The sequence below is a fragment of the Somniosus microcephalus genome, chromosome 13 (genome assembly GCF_052327205.1).
Source record: "Somniosus microcephalus isolate GS21.2 chromosome 13, FLI_Smic_1.0, whole genome shotgun sequence".
In the NCBI taxonomy this organism is placed as follows: Eukaryota; Metazoa; Chordata; class Chondrichthyes; order Squaliformes; family Somniosidae; genus Somniosus; species Somniosus microcephalus.
This window is the reverse complement of record NC_140999.1, coordinates 59,469,016-59,490,187: the sequence shown is the minus strand read 5'-3', so window position 1 is coordinate 59,490,187 and position 21,172 is coordinate 59,469,016. Positions and strand designations below refer to the sequence as shown.

Sequence of the window (21,172 nt, the reverse complement as noted above, 5' to 3'; positions counted from 1 at the left end):
ACAACCTTTTGGGTGAAGAAATTTCCCCTCAAATCCCTTCTAAACCTTCCGCCAATTATTTTAAATCTGTGCCCCCTGGTTTTTGACCCCTCTGCTAAGGGAAATAGGTCCTTTCTATCCACTTTATCTATGCCCCTCATAATTTTATACACCTCAATAAGGTCTCCCCTCAGCCTCCTTTGTTCCAAAGGAAACAGACCCAGCCTATCCAGTCTTTCCTCATAGCTAAGATTCTCTACTCCCGGCAACATCCTTGTAAATCTCCTTTGTACCCTCTGTAGTGCAATCACATCTTTCCTCTAATGTGGTGACCAGAACTGCATGCAGTACTCTAGCTGAGGCCTAGCTAGTGTTTTATACAGTTGAAGCATAACCCCCCTGCTCTTGTATTCTATGCCACGGCTAATAAAGGCAAGCATTCTGTATGCTTTCTTAACCACCTTATCTACCTGGCCTGCTACCTTCAGGGATCTGTGGACATGCACTCCAAGGTCCCTTTGTTCCTCTACACTACTCAGTGTCCTACCATTTAATGTGTATTCCCTTTCCTTGTTAGCCCTCCCCAAATACATTACCTCACACTTCTCCGGATTGAATTCCATTTGCCACCTACCCAATTTATTGATATCTTCCTGCAGTCTACAGCTTCCTTCTTCAGTATCAACCACACAGCCGATTTTTGTATCATCTGCAAACTTCTTAATCATACCCCCTATATTCAAGTCTAGATCATTGATATATACCACAAAAAGCAAGGGACCTAGTACTGAGCCCTGCGGAACCCCACTGGAAACAGCCTTCCAGTCACAAAAACATGCATCAACTTCCTGTCTCCGAGCCAGTTTTGAATCCAACTTGACACTTTGCCCTGGATCCCATGGGCTTTTAACTTCATGACCAGTCTGCCATATGGAACCTTAACAAAAGCTTTGCTAAAGTCCATGTAAACTACATCAAATGCACTACCCTCCTTGTTACCTCCTCAAAAAATTCAATCAAGTTTGTCAGACACAACCTTCCCTTAACAAATCCATGCTGACTATCCTTGATTAATCCGTGTCTTTCTAAATGAAGATTTATCCTGTCCTTCAGAATCCTTTCCAATAATTTTCCCACCACTAGTGCCGCAAATGTTTCAATTATCTCATTAGATCAGGAAACGTTAGTACAAAGCCACACTCAACTTTATCCTGCTTTGCCTCTCATCATATCCCCATCACTCTGCCTTCCCTACCCTACTCCTGCATATCCTTACTCACACCAACTTACCTTGCACCTCCACCCACCCCTCTCTCTCTATCTACTGTATCACATCTGCATCTCATGAGCCACCCCTCACACTCACCTTCATCCTAGTGCAATTATACTAACTAACAACACAAAAGGGTAGCCACTTGGGTGTTTTATCCAATGTTTATGTAAAGTTTCTGTTAGTGTTGTTAAACATAAAACACTCCATTTTCAACATTTTCTGGTCTTGGATAGATTTGTGTGCACCTTTGGAAATGGCTTAGTGAGTTACAGTGAATGGTGAGATATAACCTGCAATGGTGGTGAGTGTGAAAGGAATGGCTTAGTCATTGTAGGGAAATTTATGGTGTTAGTGTGGGGTGGTGCCAACCTGGCGCATCGTGTGGCAGCCAGGGTGTGCAGCATAAAGTTAACTAAATCTGGCCATGATAAGGCCATCCTTGGCCTCCCGGGCAGCAATGTGCTCGGGTGCTGATGCACGCTGTCCTGTGTAGCATCAGGTGATTGCGGAGAAGGTAGGTGTTGTTGTTGGTGCTGCTGGTGTTGGGGTTCATCGTGGTCAGATTCTGAGGCACCCATGTTGATGGAATAGATGGCAGGTGAAGTACAGATGACTGAAGCATTTGGTCAATGATGAGTGAGTTCTTCCAATGAGGTGAGACTGGATGGAGAGTTTGCTGGAAAGACTTGCAGCCTGCAGAATCTATGCTAGAAATGGACTGAGCAGCAGCTTCTGCCTGAGGAAAGTGATGATCTGTCAGGTGGGAGCTTTTACTGTACATTTGATGCTGTCAAGTAATCAGCTGGAGCAATGGCCATGGAACTCCTGCCTCAGGTTGACAGACGTGCTTCCTGAGCAGCGTGGTTCCCGTGGCTATGCAGTTAAACTTAAAAAGTAAGTTAGAAGAGCCTGATAAGGGTCTGACAACTAACTGTCAATCATCTCAATTGGGTCACCCGTCGCTGCCGGTCAGGTCGGCTCTGCGATGACAGACACGCCTGAGGGAATGGCACGTGGGGGCGCTGTCAAAAATAACAAATTTCCCACCCGATCCACCACTGATCGCGCCGCTACCACCCCGGAAAATTCCGGTCATGCTCTCAGCAGAGCCTATGAAGAGTGGTTTAAGTTACTTAGGAACAGAAGTTGGCTATTCAGCCCCTCGAGACTGTTCCGCCATTCAATTAGATCATGGCTGATCTGTATCTTAGCTTCATCTACCCGCCTTGGTTCTGTAGCTCTTAATACCTAACCAAACAAAAATCAATCTCAGTTTTGAAACTTTCAATTGGCCTAGCCTCAACAGCTTTTTTGGGGAGTGAGTTCTGGATCTCCACTACCCTTTGTGTTGCACCACTCTGACATGTCCATTCCCCACTGAGCCATCCTGCTACGCTCTCTGCATCAGATGCCAATTGGTCATTTGATCATAATGGCAACTTTTCGAAGGTTATTAATATTGTGTGGCTGTGTAGTCAAATCCATGAAGATATCTCGGTAATAAAATTTTTATGATACTTGGGTGGGTGGTAGAGAATGAAAATTTTAAATGACAGGTGAGAGGGGTGGAATAAGGGGAGATGCTCATAAGAACATAAGAAATAGGAGCAGGAGTAGGCCAATCGGCCCCTCGAGCCTGCTCCACCATTCAATAAGATCATGGCTGATCTGATCCGAACCGCCAATCTACTATCACAGAACCATCTCCTGAATCTAACAGAATTAGACACACGAAATAGGAGCAGGATCAGGCTACACAGCCCCTGGGCCCGCTCCGTTACCCACAGGGCCATGTCCGATCTGAACCTAGACTCATGTCCAAATTCCTGCCCGCTCCCCGTAACCCTTAATTCCCTTTACTTCTAGGAAACTGTCTATTTCTGTTTTAAATTTATGGAATGATGTAGCTTCTACAGCTTTTTGGGGCAGCATATTCCATGGACCTACCACCCTCTGAGTGAAGTAGTTCCTCCTCATCTCAGTTTTGAAAGAGCAGCCCCTTATTCTAAGACTATGCCCTCTAGTTCTAGTTTCACCCATCATCGGGAACATCCTCCCCGCATCCACCCGATCCAACCCCTTCACAATCTTATATGTTTCAATAAGATTGCCTCTCATTCTTCTGAACTCCAATGAGTAGAGTCCCAATCTACTCAACCTCTCCTCATATGTCCATCCCCCTCATCCCCGGGATTAACTGAGTGAACCTTCTTTGTACTGACTCGAGAGCAAGTATGTCTTCTTAAGTATGGACACCAAAACTGTATGCAGTATTCCAGGTGCGGTCTCACCAATACCTTGTACAACTGAAGCAATACCTCCCTATTTTTATATTCTATCCCCCTAGCAATGAAAGCCAACATTCCATTGGCCTTCTTAATCACTTGCTGCACCTGCATACTAACCTTTTGAGTTTCGTGCACCAGGACCCCCAGACCCCCTTTGTACTTCAGTACTTTCCAGTTTCTTGCCATTAAGATAATAACTTGCTCTACGATTTTTCCTGCCAAAGTGCATAACCTCACACTTTCCAGTATTGTATTCCATCTGCCAAATCTCTGCCCACTTACTTAGCCTGTCTATGTCCCCTTGCAGGTTTTTTATGTCCTCCTCACTCACTACTTTCCCTCCCATCTTAGTATCATCTGCAAACTTTGATATGTTACACTCGGTCCCCTCCTCCAAATCGTTAATATAGATTGTAAAGAGTTGGGGACCCAGCACTGACCCCTGCGGAACACCACTAGTTACTGATTGCCAGTCTGAAAATGAACCATTTATCCCAACTCTCTGCCTTCTGTTAGATAGCCAATCCTCTATCCATGCCAGAATATTACCCCCAATCCCGTGATTTTTTATCTTAAGCAATAATCTTTTGTGTGGCACCTTGTCAAATGCCTTTTGGAAGTCTAAATACACTACGTCCACTGGTTCCCCTTTATCCACCCTATATGTTACTTCCTCAAAGAACTCCAGCAAATTTGTCAAACATGACTTCCCCCTTCATAAAACCATGCTGACTTTGTCCTATTAAATTATGATCATCCAAATGTCCTGTTACTGTCTCATTAATAATGGACTCCAAAATTTTACCTACCACAGATGTTAGGCTAGCCGGTCTATAGTTTCCAGCCTTCTGTCTACTGCCCTTTTTAAATAAGGGTGTTACATTAGCAGTTTTCCAGTCTGCCGGGACCTTTGCTGAGTCCAGGGAGTTTTGGAAAATTATTACCAATGCATCCACAATCCCTACCGCCACTTCCCTCAAGACCCTAGGATGTAAGCCATCAGGTCCAGGTGATTTATCCGCCTTGAGTCCCATTATTTTACCGAGTACCACTTCCTTAGTGATTTTGATCATGTTTAGCTCCTCCCCCCCCATAGCCCCCTGTTTGTCCAGTGTTGGAGGAGAAAGTGCCGGAGGAGTAGGGGGACAGACCAATGTGTGATTTTGTGATGAGCCACACCGCCACCACGGCGGTCAGAGCGGGGCAAGTGGTGGAAGGCATAGCCAGGAGGAGAGACTTCATTTAAGGGTAAGGTGTCATCACCCCTCAACCAAGTTTGTGTCAGGGCCATGATGTCGATGCAATCATCCACAATAAGCTCATGGCTGGCAAGGGCCTTGTTCGCAAGTGAATAGACATTCTGGAGGGAGATGCGGAGAGGATCGGTGATGGCTGTCCCACTGCCAGCATCTACAGGGTCAGCGCTGGGAGGGATGAGTTGGATGGGGAGGAGATTGGCAAGATTAGCCCCCAGTGGGCACGCTGGGCAGGAAGGTCGGTGAGAGAGTAGTATGGGACATTTGGGGTTGCTGCTCGTAAGGAGGCAGTGATGAGTGCCTCGATGGGTCCTTCATAGGATGCCAAGGGAGGCACAGAGGGAATCTGTAGGTTTATCTAAGAAGGAGTCAAGTCTGGGACTGCAGGAGAGTAGGAAGGTTGAAGAATAATGAAGGATTGGGGTGGGAATTTGGGAGGGCAGAGTATCCGAGAGAGGCGAGATGAAAGGAGTCATGATGACAGGAGAGAGCGGTCAGGGAAGGATAGAAAGAAAAGGAAAATAGGGGGAAAAAGTGGAAAAGTATTGAATGGCTTGGGTCCAGAGTGGCAGCCAAAGTGCACACGCGAATGGACGAGGGGAAAAAGCTCAGGTTACATAGGCCTGTTTAAATGTAATAATTAATGAGACACATATTCCTGGTAGCAGGGAATAGGTTGGAGTCAATAGTCGGGAGACCAGGGTCAAAGTCAGAGGTCCCATTGAAGGACAAAGCTGATGGAAGCAGGATGGGGCCAGCATGGAGCATTGACGAACCGCTGTCCAAAGCAGGCGAGTGAAGTCCAGAAGCTATTTGAAGAGTAGAAAGTTCGAGGATGGAGGTTGTTGCCGTGGGAATTATATCGCTGGTACTTTGAAAAGCATCACACGGTATTAATGAACTTTAACCTTTAACATTTTCTTTATCACTTAGGAGGGACGCTGCAAATTTGAGAGAAGTAAGGTTGCTGCCACCTGCAGGTATTACCGACAAGTCCGACGCAGGTGCGAAAGATGTTTAGCAGCAGCAGTGAGAAAAGCTGGACCCATTTCCATTGCTGTTGATGCAAGTCATAGATCCTTCCAGCTTTATAGCAAGGGTAAGAAATAGAAGCTATGGAACTCTCTCTCTCTCTCTCTATATATATTATATATATATGAAAAATCTTACATCTGCGCACACTTCCTCTGTCAACTGTTTGCATTATCAATTCTTATTACATGTGTATAATGAAAGCAGCCAAAATCAACGTGTCACACTGTAATTACACCCTCCCACCAAAGGTAGCACTGTAGCATGTCAGTTTTGCATCACCCCACTACTCAGTATGTATGGCAAAGAAACCCTCAGATCCTTCCTCCGATGGTACCATACCGCTACACCGCCTTCAAGTCTTCCCACACCCTGGTACATGCTTTCTAGTGGTGTCAAATACTACAAACCCTTCCCGGTGTTCCCATATCCCCCCTCCCCCAATACTCCCATACCCCATGACCCCTACTCTCGATGCTCCCACAGCTTGACTGCCCAGTGATATCACACTCCAGGGCCAGCACACTGATGTCAATATCACAAACCTGCACCATCTTCCTAACTCTGCTACAGAAACCCCACTCTACTCCTAAAACAAACTGTGTCAGCTGTGGCACCCTTGCCTATGAGTCAGAAGATTGTGGGTTCAAGTCCCACTCCAGAGACTTGAGCACAAAATTCTAGGCTGACACTCCAGTGCAATACTGAGGGAGTGCTGCACTGTCAGAGGTGCTGTCTTTTGGATGAGACATTAAACTGAGACCCCGTCTACTCTCTCAGGCGGACGTAAAAGATCCCATGGTCACTCTTTTTTGAAGAAGAGCAGGGGAGTTACCCCTGGAGTCGTGGCCAATATTTATCCCTCAATCAACGTCACTAAAACAGATGATCTGGTCATTATCACATTTGTTAAATCCGTGAATCTTAAGGTATGGTGTTCTTCAATAAATAGACGGAGACTGCAGATGAACAATCAACAGGTGTTTACTGGATGAGGGTATTCTGAAAACTAACAGTACAGACCCCTACTCAGGGTTTATATACAGGTGTGGTCACTGCCGGTACTACAGTATACAGGAGCTGTAAAAAGTAGTTCTCCTCTTAAAGGTACATACACTACAATTCCTCCCCTTTTAGATTAACAGTACCATAACATTCAATTAACAGTTAACACTTTTAACATGCACATTAACTGAAATAGTCCATTTATAGATTCAGTCTTTGGGGCGGCTTCCTGATCCTTTCTGGATAGCGCTTTTCCTGAGTGTCTTGCTCTTGGTGCGGCGGCGATTCTGGCCCCCTGTCGTCGGTTAGTTCATCAGCTTCCGATGCTACTGTTTCTGGGGTAGATGCTACCGGTATGTTGGGTTCATCACCAGGTACGCGAGACATGGGGTTGACTCGTTCCTGTGACGCTAGGATCTGGTCGACATGGCGTCTCACAATGTTCTCCCCAAATCCACTGTGTACATTAGTGGCCCCTGCCGTGTGCATATTGTTCCTGGTTGCCATTTCTCTGTTCGGTAGTCGCGGGCCAAGACTGGTTGTCCTACATTGAAGCTCCTTGTTGGCTTCTCATTGATTTGCTGGAATTGCTTATTCTCAACATTTCTTCGTACATTTGGTCTGAGCAAATCCAGACGAGATCTCAACCTTCGGTTAAAGAACATCATGGCTGGGGTCTGGTTGGTAACTGCATGTGTCGCATTTCTGTAGGCTAACAGGAAATTGTCCACCTTATGCTGCAGTGGAATGTCGTCATCGCACATAGCCCTTACTGCCTTTTTAAAGGTTTGTACGAACCTCTCAGCCAATCCATTTGTGGCTGGATGATACGGGGCGGATATGTAATGCCTTACCCCATTCCTTCTCATAAATTTCCAAAACTCTTCGGACACAAACTGTGGTCCGTTATCAGACCAAATCTGCTCTGGCAAGCCGTTCCTGGCAAATATGGTCCGTAGGACTGCAATCGTTTTCTCCGTAGTGGTGGAGGACATTTTGATCACCTCAGGCCATTTCGATTGTGCATCCACTGCTATTAAGAACATTGAGTCCATGAATGGACCAGCAAAATCAATATGTACCCGTTGCCATGGAGAGGAGGGCCACTCCCATGGGTGTAGAGGGGCATGTGGTGGTGCATTTTGGAACTTCTGGCATCCTGAGCAGCTCTTTGTTAGGTCCTCGATTTGTTGATCGATCCCTGGCCACCACACATAAGCCCTAGCAAGGCTTTTCATTTTCGCCCCTCCCAGATGACCTTCGTGAAGCTCATTGAGCACTCTCTCCCTTAACTTGGGTGGAATTACCACTCGGGATCCACACATCAATGTCCCCTGGCATACTGACAGCTGTTCTCTTCTGGATGAGAATGCTGGCAACAGTGAGTCGCCATGTGTTGGTCATCCCTTCACCGTCAAATCATATACCCGAGACCGTGTCGGATCATTTCGGGGCTCCTTCTCTATATCCGCGTTAGTTACTGGCAAGCGTTCAATTATAGTTGAATAAAATATTTCGACAGGGTCCATTGCTGGTACTTCCTCCGCAGTAGGCAGTGGCAGGCGTGATAGCCCATCAGCGTTTCCATGCTGTTTCGTGCCCTTATACTCTATTTCATATTGGTTCACCCCTAGAAAAAGGGACCATCTTTGTAGCCGTTGCGCAGTCATCACCGGAACGCCCTTCTTTGGATTAAAGATGGAGACAAGTTGTTGGTGGTCAGTCAGCAAGGTGAACTTCTGCCCGTGCAGATAGTGGTTGAACTTTTTCACTCCCCACACTAGGCTGAGGGCCTCCCTGTCAATCTGGGCATAGTTGCGCTCGGCTGAGGTTAGTGACCAAGACGCAAATGCTACTGGCCTCTCCAACCCGTCTGGGAATTTGTGCAACAGCACCGCTCCAATAACATAGGGTGATGCATCACACGCCAACCGAATTGGTAGTGCTGGGTTGAAATGAGCCAACACCTCTTTTGATGTGATCAATTCTTTGCACTTCTGGAAAGCTCGTTTACATTCGTCATTCCACTTCCATGGTACCCCCGTTTGCAGTAGGGTGTTCAGTGGGTGTAATACTGTAGACAAATTTGGTAAGAACTTTTGGTAGTAGTTCACCAGCCCGAGGAACGACCTCAGTTGTGACACATTTTCCGGTGCTGGAGCCTTGACCACTGCCTCAATCTTTTCAGGGGACTTATGTAACCCCTCTTCATCAATAACGTGGCCACAATACGAGATCTGCTTCTGGAAAAACTCGCATTTGTGGCGATTAGCTCGTAGCCCATATTCCTTCAATCTAGTGAGCACCTGCTCCAGGTTGGCGAGGTGATCAGTGTCATTTTCGCCCGTGACCAGGATGTCATCCAAATAACACTGGGTCCCTGGAATCCCTTGCAGGACTTGATCCATTGCCCTTTGCCAAATAGCCGGAGCTGATGCTACCCCGAACACCAGCTGGTTGTATTGGTAGAGACCTTGTGAGTGTTGATCGTGAGGTATTGTTTCGAGGCTTCTTCTACCTCCATTTGCAGGTACGCCTGGGCCAGATCAATCTTAGTGAAGCGTTTTCCTCCAGATAGCGAGGTGAAAATTTCTTCAATCCGCGGAAGCGGATATTGTACCGTGTGAAGGACTGGGTTCACTGTCACCTTAAAGTCCCCACAGATGCGAACCTTCTTTGGTTCCCCAGGCGTATTACTCAACGACCTCTTCATTACAGGAACGATGGGTGTAGCCCACTCGCTCCAGTCCACTTTGGACAGTACTCCTGAACGTTCCAAACCTTCCAGCTCTGCTTCAACAGCTGGGCGGATCGCATAAGGCACCGGTCTGGCCTTAAAAAAAACTTTGGGCTTGCATTTTCCTCTATTTTGATCGACGCTGTTATGCCTTTTAGTGTTCCGAGTCCCTCCTGGAACACTTCTTGTGCATCAATTAGCATTTTTGACAGTCGTCCAGATGTGACGTCGTCATCCTTTTTGGCCTCTACCGTCAGTGCCTATATGGAATGCCAATCTAACTGTATCTTCCGGATCCATTCACGCCCTAGTGGTGGTGGTCCTTCATCTGGCAATACATATAGGTCCATTTTTGGTGTTTCCTTGCCGTTGTGTATCACGTTCACCCTTATTTTTCCTTTGGGGTAGACTTTTTGCCCCGTGTACGTCTTCAAGACAATCTCTGTATCTCTCAAGGGTATATGTGAGAATAGCCGCTTGTAGTCCCTGATCCTGTGTCCAATTCCATTTTCACTTGGACTCCGTCTATCTTGAGCGCGACCCAGATAGTTTGGTGATTCTCCATTTTGATTACATTATGTAGTTTCAGACAACCCAGCTGCTTGCTTCCGGAGTCTGTATCACTTTTCTGTTAGTCTGAACCACTCTCCGTCACCTTATGTACCTTTTTGTACTTCTCCTGTGGAGATTTCTTGCTGCTGGTTTTCTTCCCCGACCTGCAGACTCTTGCTATGTGTCCTGCTTTTCCACACTGTCTGCACACTTGGTCTTTGAACCAACAATCCTTCTGGTCGTGTGTTGTTCTGCCGCAGCGATAACACTTCCCTGCTCCATATGACATTTCATTGGTGCCATATTCTTGCGGTCTCCGTTGTATCTCTGCAGCGCCCCGTGCGGCTGCTTCGTGTGATACTGCCATGCTGAAAGCCTTGTCCAGCGTAAGATCCTTTTCTGATAGAAGCCGTTTCTGGGTTCCTTCACTTTGAAGCCCACACACAAACTTGTCCCTTAACGTATCTGCTAGTCCCATTCCAAACTGGCAGTGTTTCGATAGCTTGCGCAGTTCCGTTAAATACTCAGCATTACTTTTGTCTTTATGCTGGTTCCTTTTATGGAACTTAAATCTTTCTGCTATCAGCAGCGGTGTGGGGTTTAAGTGGTCCTGTAGGATTGCCACTATGCTTTCAAAATCCTTATCCACTGGCTTCTCTGGGGTTACTAGGTTTCGCAGTAAGCCATACGTTTTTGCACCCATGGAATTCAACAATACTAGTGCTTTCCTGGCATCTGGCACTTCATTCGCCTTGCAGTACACTTCAATGCGTTCTACATATGTCGCCCAATCTTCGACTTCATTGTCGAATGCTGTGACACTGCCACTCTTCGGCATCCCTGGGTGTGGTTAGACTGGCTAAAATGGCGTCTCCCGCGCTCTCCCTTCTTTTCCGCTGGCTCAAATTGGCGTCTCCCGCGCTTCCCTTTCTTCCCGCGCTCGCCCTTCTCCGCTGCTGCTTCAAAAATGGCGTCTCCCGCGCTCTCCCTTCTTCTCCACTGTGGCTGAAATGGCGTCTCCCGCGCTTCCTTTCTTCCCCCGCGGACACTGCTCAGCCCTTGAGCACTGGCTGCGCTCTGTGCGTTTTCTTGCGTGCCTCTCTCGTTGACGCCGCTCAGTCCTGAACCCCGGCTGTGCTTTACCCTCTCCTTTTTGTTTTCCGTCGACGCCGCTCGGTCTTCAACCCCCGGCTGCGCCCTGTGCACTTTACCCTCTCTCTTACCCCGTCGACGCTGCTCGGCTTTTTCTGTGCCGTCGGTCGGCTCCAGCCGTCGCTGTCCGGGAAGGGTCTGCGCCATACCTGTTGCCAGCCTGTTGCGCTGGATCGTCGTGACTGGAGAACCAAGCCCAGCTCTCAACAGCCTCCCCTGCGATGCTCACTCTCTGCTGGATGACTGGGCGGTTGCTCGTGGTCGACGCCCATGCTTCTGGCCTCGACTTTCTTCCACTGTCCTCCAGGAGCGAATCCCTGGGAGGAAATGCAGAGTTGCAGGTAGGTTCGAATCTGCCTCATCGCCACTGTTAAATCCGTGAATCTTAAGGTATGGTGTTCTTCAATAAATAGACGGAGACTGCAGATGAACAATCAACAGGTGTTTACTGGATGAGGGTATTCCAAAAACTAACAGTACAGATCCCTACTCAGGGTTTATATACAGGTGTGGTCACTGCCGGTACTACAGTATACAGGAGCTGTAAAAAGTAGTTCTCCTCTTAAAGGTACATACACTACAACATTGTTATTTGTGGGAGCTTGCTGCTCAAATTGGCTGCCACGTTTCCTACATTACAGCAGTGACTATACATCAAAAAAATCTTACATATGCACATTTGGGATGTCCGGTGGTCATGAAAGGCGTTATATAAATGCAAGTCTTTTCTTTCTTTTCACTGCTATCCCACTTTTCTACCATAGTTCAAGACCCTCCTGTCACCATTGCATTAGTTTGCCCTTCTCCCATTCCTCCCACCCCTCGATCCACGCCAGAGGTACTATGCCCAGGACTGTAATCTACCTGCACCCTGGAAAATGTTCCTACCATCTTCTGTATTCCAGGTTTTAAAGAAGTTAAGAGACAAAAATCAACCATATACTTCAATTAACATATGATTAAAATCTTCAGTGAGTAGATGACTGTATATTTTAACAAACCAAGGCTCAGAACATAAATCACCAACAAATTTATTGATCATTAAACCGGTGAATGAACGGGATTCAGTACAAACAATCTATATCTCGTGGTTCCAACCTGTGTCCCTGTGATCAATGAAACAGCTCATTTCTTAAGTGGTGAAACCTGACACTTCAAGCTCAGTCTCTCTGGTGCCTTCTAACTCCTTAACTGACTTTTAATGTAATGTCAGTCTCACATGTACCGTTCGACATCCTTTGGATAATGTACTGAACAAAGGGCATTAGGAAACGGTATCTCTCATAACTAGAGTAGATAAACAACTATTCACAGATTACCAATTACACAGAATGTTTGTTTACAAAAATACATCTGCCATTACAGGAAGGTTCAAAGGCTTCTTTCAGCCTGTCTGTCTGTACTCGCCCAACATGTCAGGCTGGCCAAAGTGAATAGAATCATAGGGGGAAAAATAAAGTTGGTTAGCGCCTCCCGTTAGCAACGCCGGGGGGCGCTAACGGGGCGTTAGGAACTTAGGGGTAGATTTTGCTGAACCTGTCGGGAAGAAGGCAGGACTGCCCCTTTCGGGTTTTTGACCCGCCTACTTCGACGTCCGGCCAATCCACACGATTTTCCCTTGATTGACCTTTTTGAGCCCGCCCAGCGGGCTCAGCAGGCCAATTAAGGGCCACCCGGCAACAGGTGACGTCACAGACTGAAATTTCATCTGTCAAGAGTCCTTGACAGATGAAATATCAGCGTTTGACAGCTGTTTGAAGCTGTGAAACACTGACAGTCTGAGTTCTGACATGAGTCATTCTGCACAGACTCAGTTAGAACTCACACCGGCACTCAAAGCTGAAGGCTGTCACTTTTGACAGATCGCAGCCGTTCAGCTTTAAGTTCCGGCTGAGTGATACGCTCCCGACGGCTACAGGAAGAAAGGCTGTTAAGGTAAGTACAGGTAAGTAAAAGTTCTTTAGACACACCAAACACACTTACCTTTGCACTCATGCACCCATCACTCACCTGAGCGCCGACATCGCGACCCCTCCAACTCCTTCAACCCGACGGCCCACCTGCTCTACCTGGCGTGGTTTGGAGCCGTCGGGAAACCCACACGAAACCCCTCAAAATGGGGATTAGGCTAAAAACTGCCTGTTAACTACCTGTTAATTGGCACTAATCCCGTCCCGCCTGGTTTCGGCGGGTCCCAGTGCGGGGCGGGTACCCGCCGCCCCTGAAACTTACGTGGGGCGGGATGGTGTCGGGACCCCCAAATTCAGGATTTCCCCCCCCCCCCCCACACGCCTGAAACCCCACCTGACGGCTCCCCGAAAATCTAGCCCTTAGTGTCCGAACGCGGCGATTTTAGCTCTGCTCGCGAAATTGAACAGTCATTTTGCGGTGGCGCTAAACATTACCACCACGATCCCCTGCGCCCGCAGATCATGATGTTAGTCAAGCGTGCAACACCCCGGTAGCACCCCGGACCAGATATTGAGTCATGCCCCCTGCCTTAGCGCCTGTCACTAGGAACGACAGGTCGAGGGGAACGTTTGGAGGGTAGCTAATGTTACCCCACTATTCAAAAAAGGTGGTAGAGAGAAAACGGGGAATTACAGACCGGTAAGCCTGACATCGGTAGTGGGGAAAATGCTAGAGTCCATTATAAAAGATGTAATAGCAGAGCACTTGGAAAACAGTGACAGGATCGGACAAAGCCAACATGGATTTACAAAAGGTAAATCGTGCTTGACTAATCTACTGGAATTTTTTGAGGATGTAACTGGTAGAATAGATAAGGGAGAACCAGTGGATATGGTGTATTTGGACTTTCAGAAGGCTTTCGATAAGGTCCCGCATAAGAGATTAGCGTGTAAAGTTAAGGCACATGGGATTGGGGGCAAGGTATTGACTTGGATAGAGAACTGGTTGGCAGACAGAAAGCAAAGAGTTGGAATAAACGGGTCTTTTTCCGAGTGGCAGGCAGTGACTAGTGGGGTACCGCAGGGATTGATCCTTGGACCCCAGTTATTCACAATATATATTAATGATCTAGACAAGGGAACTAGATGTAATATTTCCAAATTTGCAGACGACACAAAGCTGGGTGGGCGTGTGTGCTGTGAGGAGGATGCTGAGAAACTACAGGATGATTTGGACAGGTTGGGTAATTGGGCAGTAGCATGGCAGATGCAATATAACGTGGATAAATGTGAGGTTATCCACTTTGGTGGCAAAAACAGGAAGGCAGATTATTATCTGAATGGCAATAGATTGGGAGAAGGGGAAGTGCAACGAGACCTGGGTGTCCTTGTGCACCAGTCGCTGAAGGTAAGCATGCATATGCAGCAGGCGGTTAAGAAGGCAAATGGTATGTTGGCCTTCGTAGCGAGAGGGTTTGAGTACAGGAACAAGGATGTCTTGCTGCAGTTGTACAGGGCCTTGGTCAGACCACATCTTGAGTATTGTGTGCAGTTTTGGTCGCCTTATCTGAGGAAGGATGTTCTTGCCATGGAAGGAGTTCAGCAAAGATTCACCAGGCTGATACCTGGGATGGCAGGAATGACGTATGAGGAGAGATTGGGTTGATTGGGCTTATACTCGCTGGAGTTTAGAAGAATGAGAGGGGATCTCATTGAAACTTATAAAATTCTGACAGGACTGTACAGACTAGATGCAGGAAGGATGTTCCCGATGGTTGGGGAGTCCAGAACCAGGGGTCACAGTCTAAGGATAAGGGGTAAGCCATTTAGGACAGAAATGAGGAGGAATTTCTTCACCCAGAGAGTGGTGAACCTGTGGAATTCTCTACCACAGAAGGCAGTAGAGGCCAATACATTAAATATATTCAAGAAGGAGTTGGATATATTTCTTAAGGCTAAAGGGATCAAGGGATATGGGGAGAAAGCAGGGACCTGAATTTGGATGATCAGCCATGATCGCATTGAATGGCGGAGCAGGCTCGAGGGGCCGAATGGCCTACTCCTGCTCCTATGTTCTATGTTTCCAAGTCGGGAAGGGGCTGGGGGAGTGCTATTTAAAGGAGGGCAATTCCTGCCTTTTCTTGTTGGCAAAATTTTTGGTTTTAACGCTGTCCTAAGGAGTTTTGGTCCTCAGCACCACTTTTGAGGTTCCTAAGCGCCGAGCTCTTTCCCTGGGCCTATCCATTAGTGCTTCCAATGCAATTGCTTCTGAGGTCTCTCCAGGCCGAGATTCAAGGCTGCAATGAGCAGGCTGTGGCTGGCCAGCAAGATGGCCCCTCCCCTTTAAGAACCAAACGACGCCAGTGTGTCTGGCTTCCATGGTAATTGGCATCGCCTGAGCTTCAGTAGCCTTCTGAGGTAACGCCTTGCTCCCTGACGTTTGCGCCTTGAGAGGTGTGTAGTGCCTGATTTAGCGCTCAAATCACCTCCAGGGGCGATAGAGGCGAATTTTGCAGTTGGAGGCGATAATCAGCACCGGGCGCTAAACTTTGCACCCGGTCGATATTAGCACCCCAAAATGGGCGATATAGAGTCATAGAATGAGACAGCACAGAAGGAGACCATTCAGCCTATCGTGACTGTGTTGGCTCTCTGAAAGAGCTATCCAATTTATCCCACTCCACTCTTTCCCCATAAACCTGCAAATTTTTCAAGTATTTATCCAATTACCTTGTGAAAGTTATTATTGAATCTGTCTTTTGAAAGTCCATATGCAGAACATCAACCACATTGCCTTGATCCGTTACTTCATCAAAGAATTCAATCAAGTTAGTCAAACACGATTTGCCTTTAACAAATCCATGCTGGCTTTCATTTATTAACCCATATTTTCCATGTGCCAATCAATTTTGTTCCAGATTATTGGCCCGTAATTTCCGATAGGAGGCATTCTGTGTGCGGATGCCTCCTATCTGGAAAAAATCTACGCCCTTACCTGAGGCCTCCCGAGGTCTGGACTCTTCCGCTCCTGGGCCTCTCCTGGCGCACATGCGCAGAGGCCCAGGTATCCCAGGGGCAGGCGGTTCGCAAGCATCCCAGGGATCACGTGGTCCAGGCGAGCCAATGGGAGAAGGGAATCCCCATTCATACTTTTGACAGGCGGACCTGTCAAAAGTATGAATGGGGATCATTGAAAAAAGACACTACAACATTAAATACATATTTTTTTTTTTTAAATCACGTTTTTAAAATTAGTTAAAATTACATTAAATTAAATATTTTAAACAAACTTTAATTATTTGAAAAAAGTAATTAAAGTTTTTTACGGGGCTAAAAATAAACTTACCTTTTTTAAAAATACTTTTAAATTATAAATGAGTGAAATTTTTTTAATTTTTTACTTTTTTAAACTCTTAAACGCTTTTACCAGGTGTAAGATTTTTAAGGGATTTCAGCGGGCGGAGGTTCTGCAGAAAGCGGAACTCTCCACCCGCAGAGGCCCTTCTCCAGGGCAGGCGTGTGATCTGTCAAGAGCATTCTTGACAGATCGGAAGTGTTGGTTTTCAGCGCATAAGCTTTGCATGCCTGAAACCAGCACTTGCGAGGCCCCTACGGGTGTGTACACAGCTCGTACATACCCGTAGGCATTGGAAATTACAGGCCAATGACTCTAAAAGCTTCCCCACTACTGACGTTCGACTGATTGGCCTGTAATTACGGGTTTATCCCTCGCCCCTTTTTTCAATAGGGGTGTAACAATAGCACGACATCTAAGCAGAAAAGTGTCAATCTTTTGCCATATTTCTTTGTCACTCTCTAATTCCCAATTTGTTTTATTGAACAATGCACTGAGTGATCCTTTTGCATCAAAGAGTGTAATGTAGCTTGCAGAAACTGATACTAACCTGGTGACTAACAAGAAAGAATCCAAAAATAATTGTAACAAAAAAGGAAAAATGCTTGCTTTTTGCCAAATGATATACACTTCCTGTAAAATCATGTGCAAGATTTTTAACATTTCTAGTAACTTGCCCCTGGTGTTGCCCATGTTCAGTTGATGAATATAAGGTGCAATGGAGTTAAGAAGGGTGATTCAGAAAGTTTCTCCACAGAACCGCCTAGTGGCCAGAGCCTGCAACTACAGTGTGACAGTTGACATAGCAAAACTTAATAGGAAATGTTGAGATAGCAATTTGCAGTGGTAAATATTGATACAAAAGCACGGCCAAAAATTATGAAAAGAGGCAGAGTGCGCTCTACACATGGCTTTTAATAACAAACCAGTCGATGCACATGGTAAATCGAGTCCAAGTGTAGTCTTCAGTTGAAGTGGACTTAAAATTGTACATTCTCTCCTTAATTTTGTACAATACTTTGATTTTGTTATTATTTGTAGTTAGTTAACAAATTTTGTAGCAATTTTGGAATTAGAGTTGGTTGGAGCGCAGGAGTTTCGCTGCTGTATGGGCTGAGGGGCTGGAAGATATAAATCTGAGGCGCTGCAGCACCACCACTGGTTGGAGGGTATAATTGCAGCATGACAAGTTTATATGGACATTTTCTATTAAAAATCTGGAGATTGGGATTTATAATTGAAAATGTTGACAAATGTGACAACAGGAAGTAAATTCTGTCAATGGGAAATGTAGACCAGAAAATAATTGAAGAGGGAAAAATGTGGGATGGAAATAATGGTGACAACTTCTGGAATTATACTTTTTAAAATTACATCATATTAAGGACTAATTGTCTGCTCTTTACAGGAGTCTACTATGAGAGACGATGCAGTTCTCAGAGGCTGAGTCATGCAATGCTGGTAGTTGGATATGGAACTGAACATAGAAAGAATTACTGGATTGTTAAAAACAGGTACATGAATAAAAACATAACTCCAACTGATCACAGCTGGGGCAGTGGCAGGAGCACTGCATTTGGTCTCACTGTTCCTAAGGTAGGGCGGGAAAAACTGCCAAAGTTCCCACTGCTGATTACTACCCAGAGACATTGGAAAATATGTTTATGTGGATGTGAAGCGGTGATGGCAGGGTTGGGTGGGGTGGTGGAATAATTGGGTCAGGTGGATGGTATCAGGGTTGGATGGGATGGTATAGTGGTTTGGAGAGGTGGATGGTATCAGGGTTGGATGGAGTGGTCTAGTGGTTGGGAGAGATGGATGATATCAGGGATCAGTGGGTGGTGTCAAGGTTGAGTGAGGTGGATGTTATCAACAACAACAACTTGTATTTATATAGCACCTTTAACATAGTACAAGGTCCCAAGGTGCTGCACAGGAGTATTTTAAGAGAAAACATTTGACACTGAACCACATTAGGATAAATTAGGGCAGGTGACCAAAAGCTTGGCCAAAGAGGTAGGTTTTAAGGAAGCTCTTAAAGGAGGAAAGAGAGGTAGCGAGGCGGAGAGGTTTAGGCAGGGAATTCCAGAGCTTAGGGCCTAGGCAGCAGAAGGCACAGTTGGATCAGGGTTGGATATGGTGGTGGCAGGGTTATAATCACTCAATCATTGGTGGCCGTGCCTTCTGTTGCCTAGGCCCTAAGCTCTGGAATTCCCTGCCTAAACCTCTCCAACTCTCTACCTCACTTTCCTCCTTTAAGACGCTCCTTAAAACCTACATCTTTGACCAAGCCCTGCCCTAATATCTCCTTATGTGGCTCGGTGTCATTTTGTGGTCTTATAACACTCCTGTGAAGCGCCTTGGGACGTTTTACTATGTAAAAGGCGCACTATAAATACAAGTTGTTATTGTTGGGGAGAACATAATCATTTTAAATACCTTGATTGGATAATCCCTCAGCTTTCTAAACTCAAGGAAATACAAGTCAAGTTTTTGCAACCTGTCCTCATAATTTAACCTTTTAAGCCCTGGTATCATTCAGGTGACTCTGCACTGTACCTCAGCCAAGGCCAATATATCCTTCCCAAGCTTCGGTGCCTAAAACTGAACATGGAACTCCAGATGGGGTTTGACCAAGGCTCTGTACAACTGAAGCATCACTTCATCACTTTTAAATTCCAATCCGCTTGAGATAGCCTTTTTGATGACTTTTTGTACCTGTACACTAGCTTTTACTGATTTGAATACATGGAGGCCAAAATCCCTTTGCTCCTCCACAGCACCTGATCTCTCACCATTAATAAAATATTCTGATCCGTCCTTCTCAGGTCCAAAGTGTATGACCTCACACTCCCCCCGCATTGAACTCCATCTACCATTGTTTTGCCCACTCATTTAGCCTGTCTACATCATAAGTCAGCCTAACCAACTCCCATACACCTTCCAGCAGTGGGTACAAGAAAGTTATTGGCAGAGATCTGGCACAGCACCAAAGCATGTCACAGCATTTCATTTCACTTTCACAGGGAGTGGCCCAAAGCTTTCGTTATCATTTTTAAAGCGAAAAATAAGCTGTTCTTTCAATTACTCACTGTTTTGAGCTGTAGAACTCTGATAACATTTGGAAGCAAGTCATTAAGATGTTATATCATTGGAGGGCAGGATACAAGCGTACAAAAAAGGACAAGATAAGACCATCTGGTCCATCAAGCCTGCCGCATCCTGACATGGTGCAACTTACATGAACCATCAACTCTCCCTCCGCAGTCACACAATCTCCTGTGAGAGGCAATCTTAGGACGATGTAGGTAAAAACTCTGGGAAATTCTTCTCCCCATAAGGCAATCCGGCAAGCACCAGGACACCACGGTGACTGAGATCACTAGTCCCCACTAACCCACCTACCTCTGTAGCTTGAGATGTTTTCCACTCACAGGATCCTGGCTAACTCCCTTTTGAAGGCTTGTAGCGAATCCACACTCATCACATAGACTGACAATATCACAGGTCATAAAGAAAATAATTACTTCTTTGCAGCTAACCTAACTTTATGTTTCACAACTCGTACTGATGTAGTCTAGTTCCGCTTGGCTATCTTGCCCAAATAACCTATGTGCTTGGACAGAATCTAATCCCTCAATTATTTTAAAGATCTCAATCATATCCCCTCAAAATCTATGCTTCTCCAGAGTAAAAGTCCCAGTTCTGAAAGCCTGTCACTTGAACAGAACTGTGATGTTAACATCATTTTTTTCCCCTTATTTTCCAGTTGGGGAACACGATGGGGTAACAAAGGTTACATCAACATGGCTAAGGACAAGAGGAATAACTGTGGCATTGTCAGCTACGCAGTCTATCCAATAGTGTAAGGGCTCACGTGTTCAACCAAAGCTTCATAGAACTCCGCCCAAAAGAATGGTGGAATTGCTTCTCCAGATGTTTACTCATTCAACGCCATTGCTTTAACTGTCTGCGGCAATTGAAAAAGTGTGTTCAGTGGAACAATAACAGTTTCTACATACTTCTATAGTTTAGCATAAAAGCCAATCCCATTGAGTATTTGATATATGTAGTCACAGTAATGTACTAATGTTCTGAGTAACTACGCTATCCAACTCGTGTAGAGACAATGGGCTGCATGTACTAGTCGTGCCGAGCAATACAATAAACGCTGCCAGCAATCACTTCGAGAGTCTCTTTATTCCAAAGGAACTTAATGAATGATTTTGTCCTTTCCCCCCATGAATTGTCCAGTTTAACTGAAATGACAAGTGGATCCATATCATGGATGTCAAGATGGCACATGATACATGTGCCTAAAAGGACATTTGTCGCACTGAGCATGTCTGACATTCTACAAATTCGACTTAATTAAAAAAAATACTACATGATGGCCCAGTTAGAGATACTTTGGAATATCATATTGCCTTGAATTTGAAAACATATAGTGTCTTATTATACATGGAACATTTGCCAAAAAAATTCACACAATGCATAACTTTTGAAGCTGAGTGCCTGTTAGTTATGTAAGCAAACACAGCAGCCATTCTGTGCCAGCAACATCCTGCAGTCAGAAAATGAGATGGACTACCAACTAATGTGTTGTTTTTTGGTGGCATTGGTTGAGGGAGAA

At 45.8% G+C, this 21,172-nt stretch overlaps 1 protein-coding gene across 2 annotated transcripts in view; it reads left to right on the top strand.

The window, feature by feature from the left end:
* Nucleotides 1-20,723, top strand: part of LOC147108353 (digestive cysteine proteinase 2-like) — a 50,315-nt gene extending 29,592 nt beyond the window's left edge. Inside the window, exons 6-8 of one of the 2 annotated variants that reach the window (XM_086004946.1) lie at nucleotides 5,730-5,895; nucleotides 17,948-18,053; nucleotides 20,309-20,723. In XM_086004946.1, the coding sequence (XP_085861072.1) occupies nucleotides 5,730-5,895; nucleotides 17,948-18,053; nucleotides 20,309-20,408 (372 nt within the window). In that variant the 3' untranslated portion in view covers nucleotides 20,409-20,723. The remainder of the gene's footprint in view (nucleotides 1-5,729; nucleotides 5,896-17,947; nucleotides 18,054-20,308) is intronic. The other variant, XM_086004947.1, reaches the window with a different exon arrangement.
* Nucleotides 20,724-21,172: the final 449 nt, after the last annotated feature.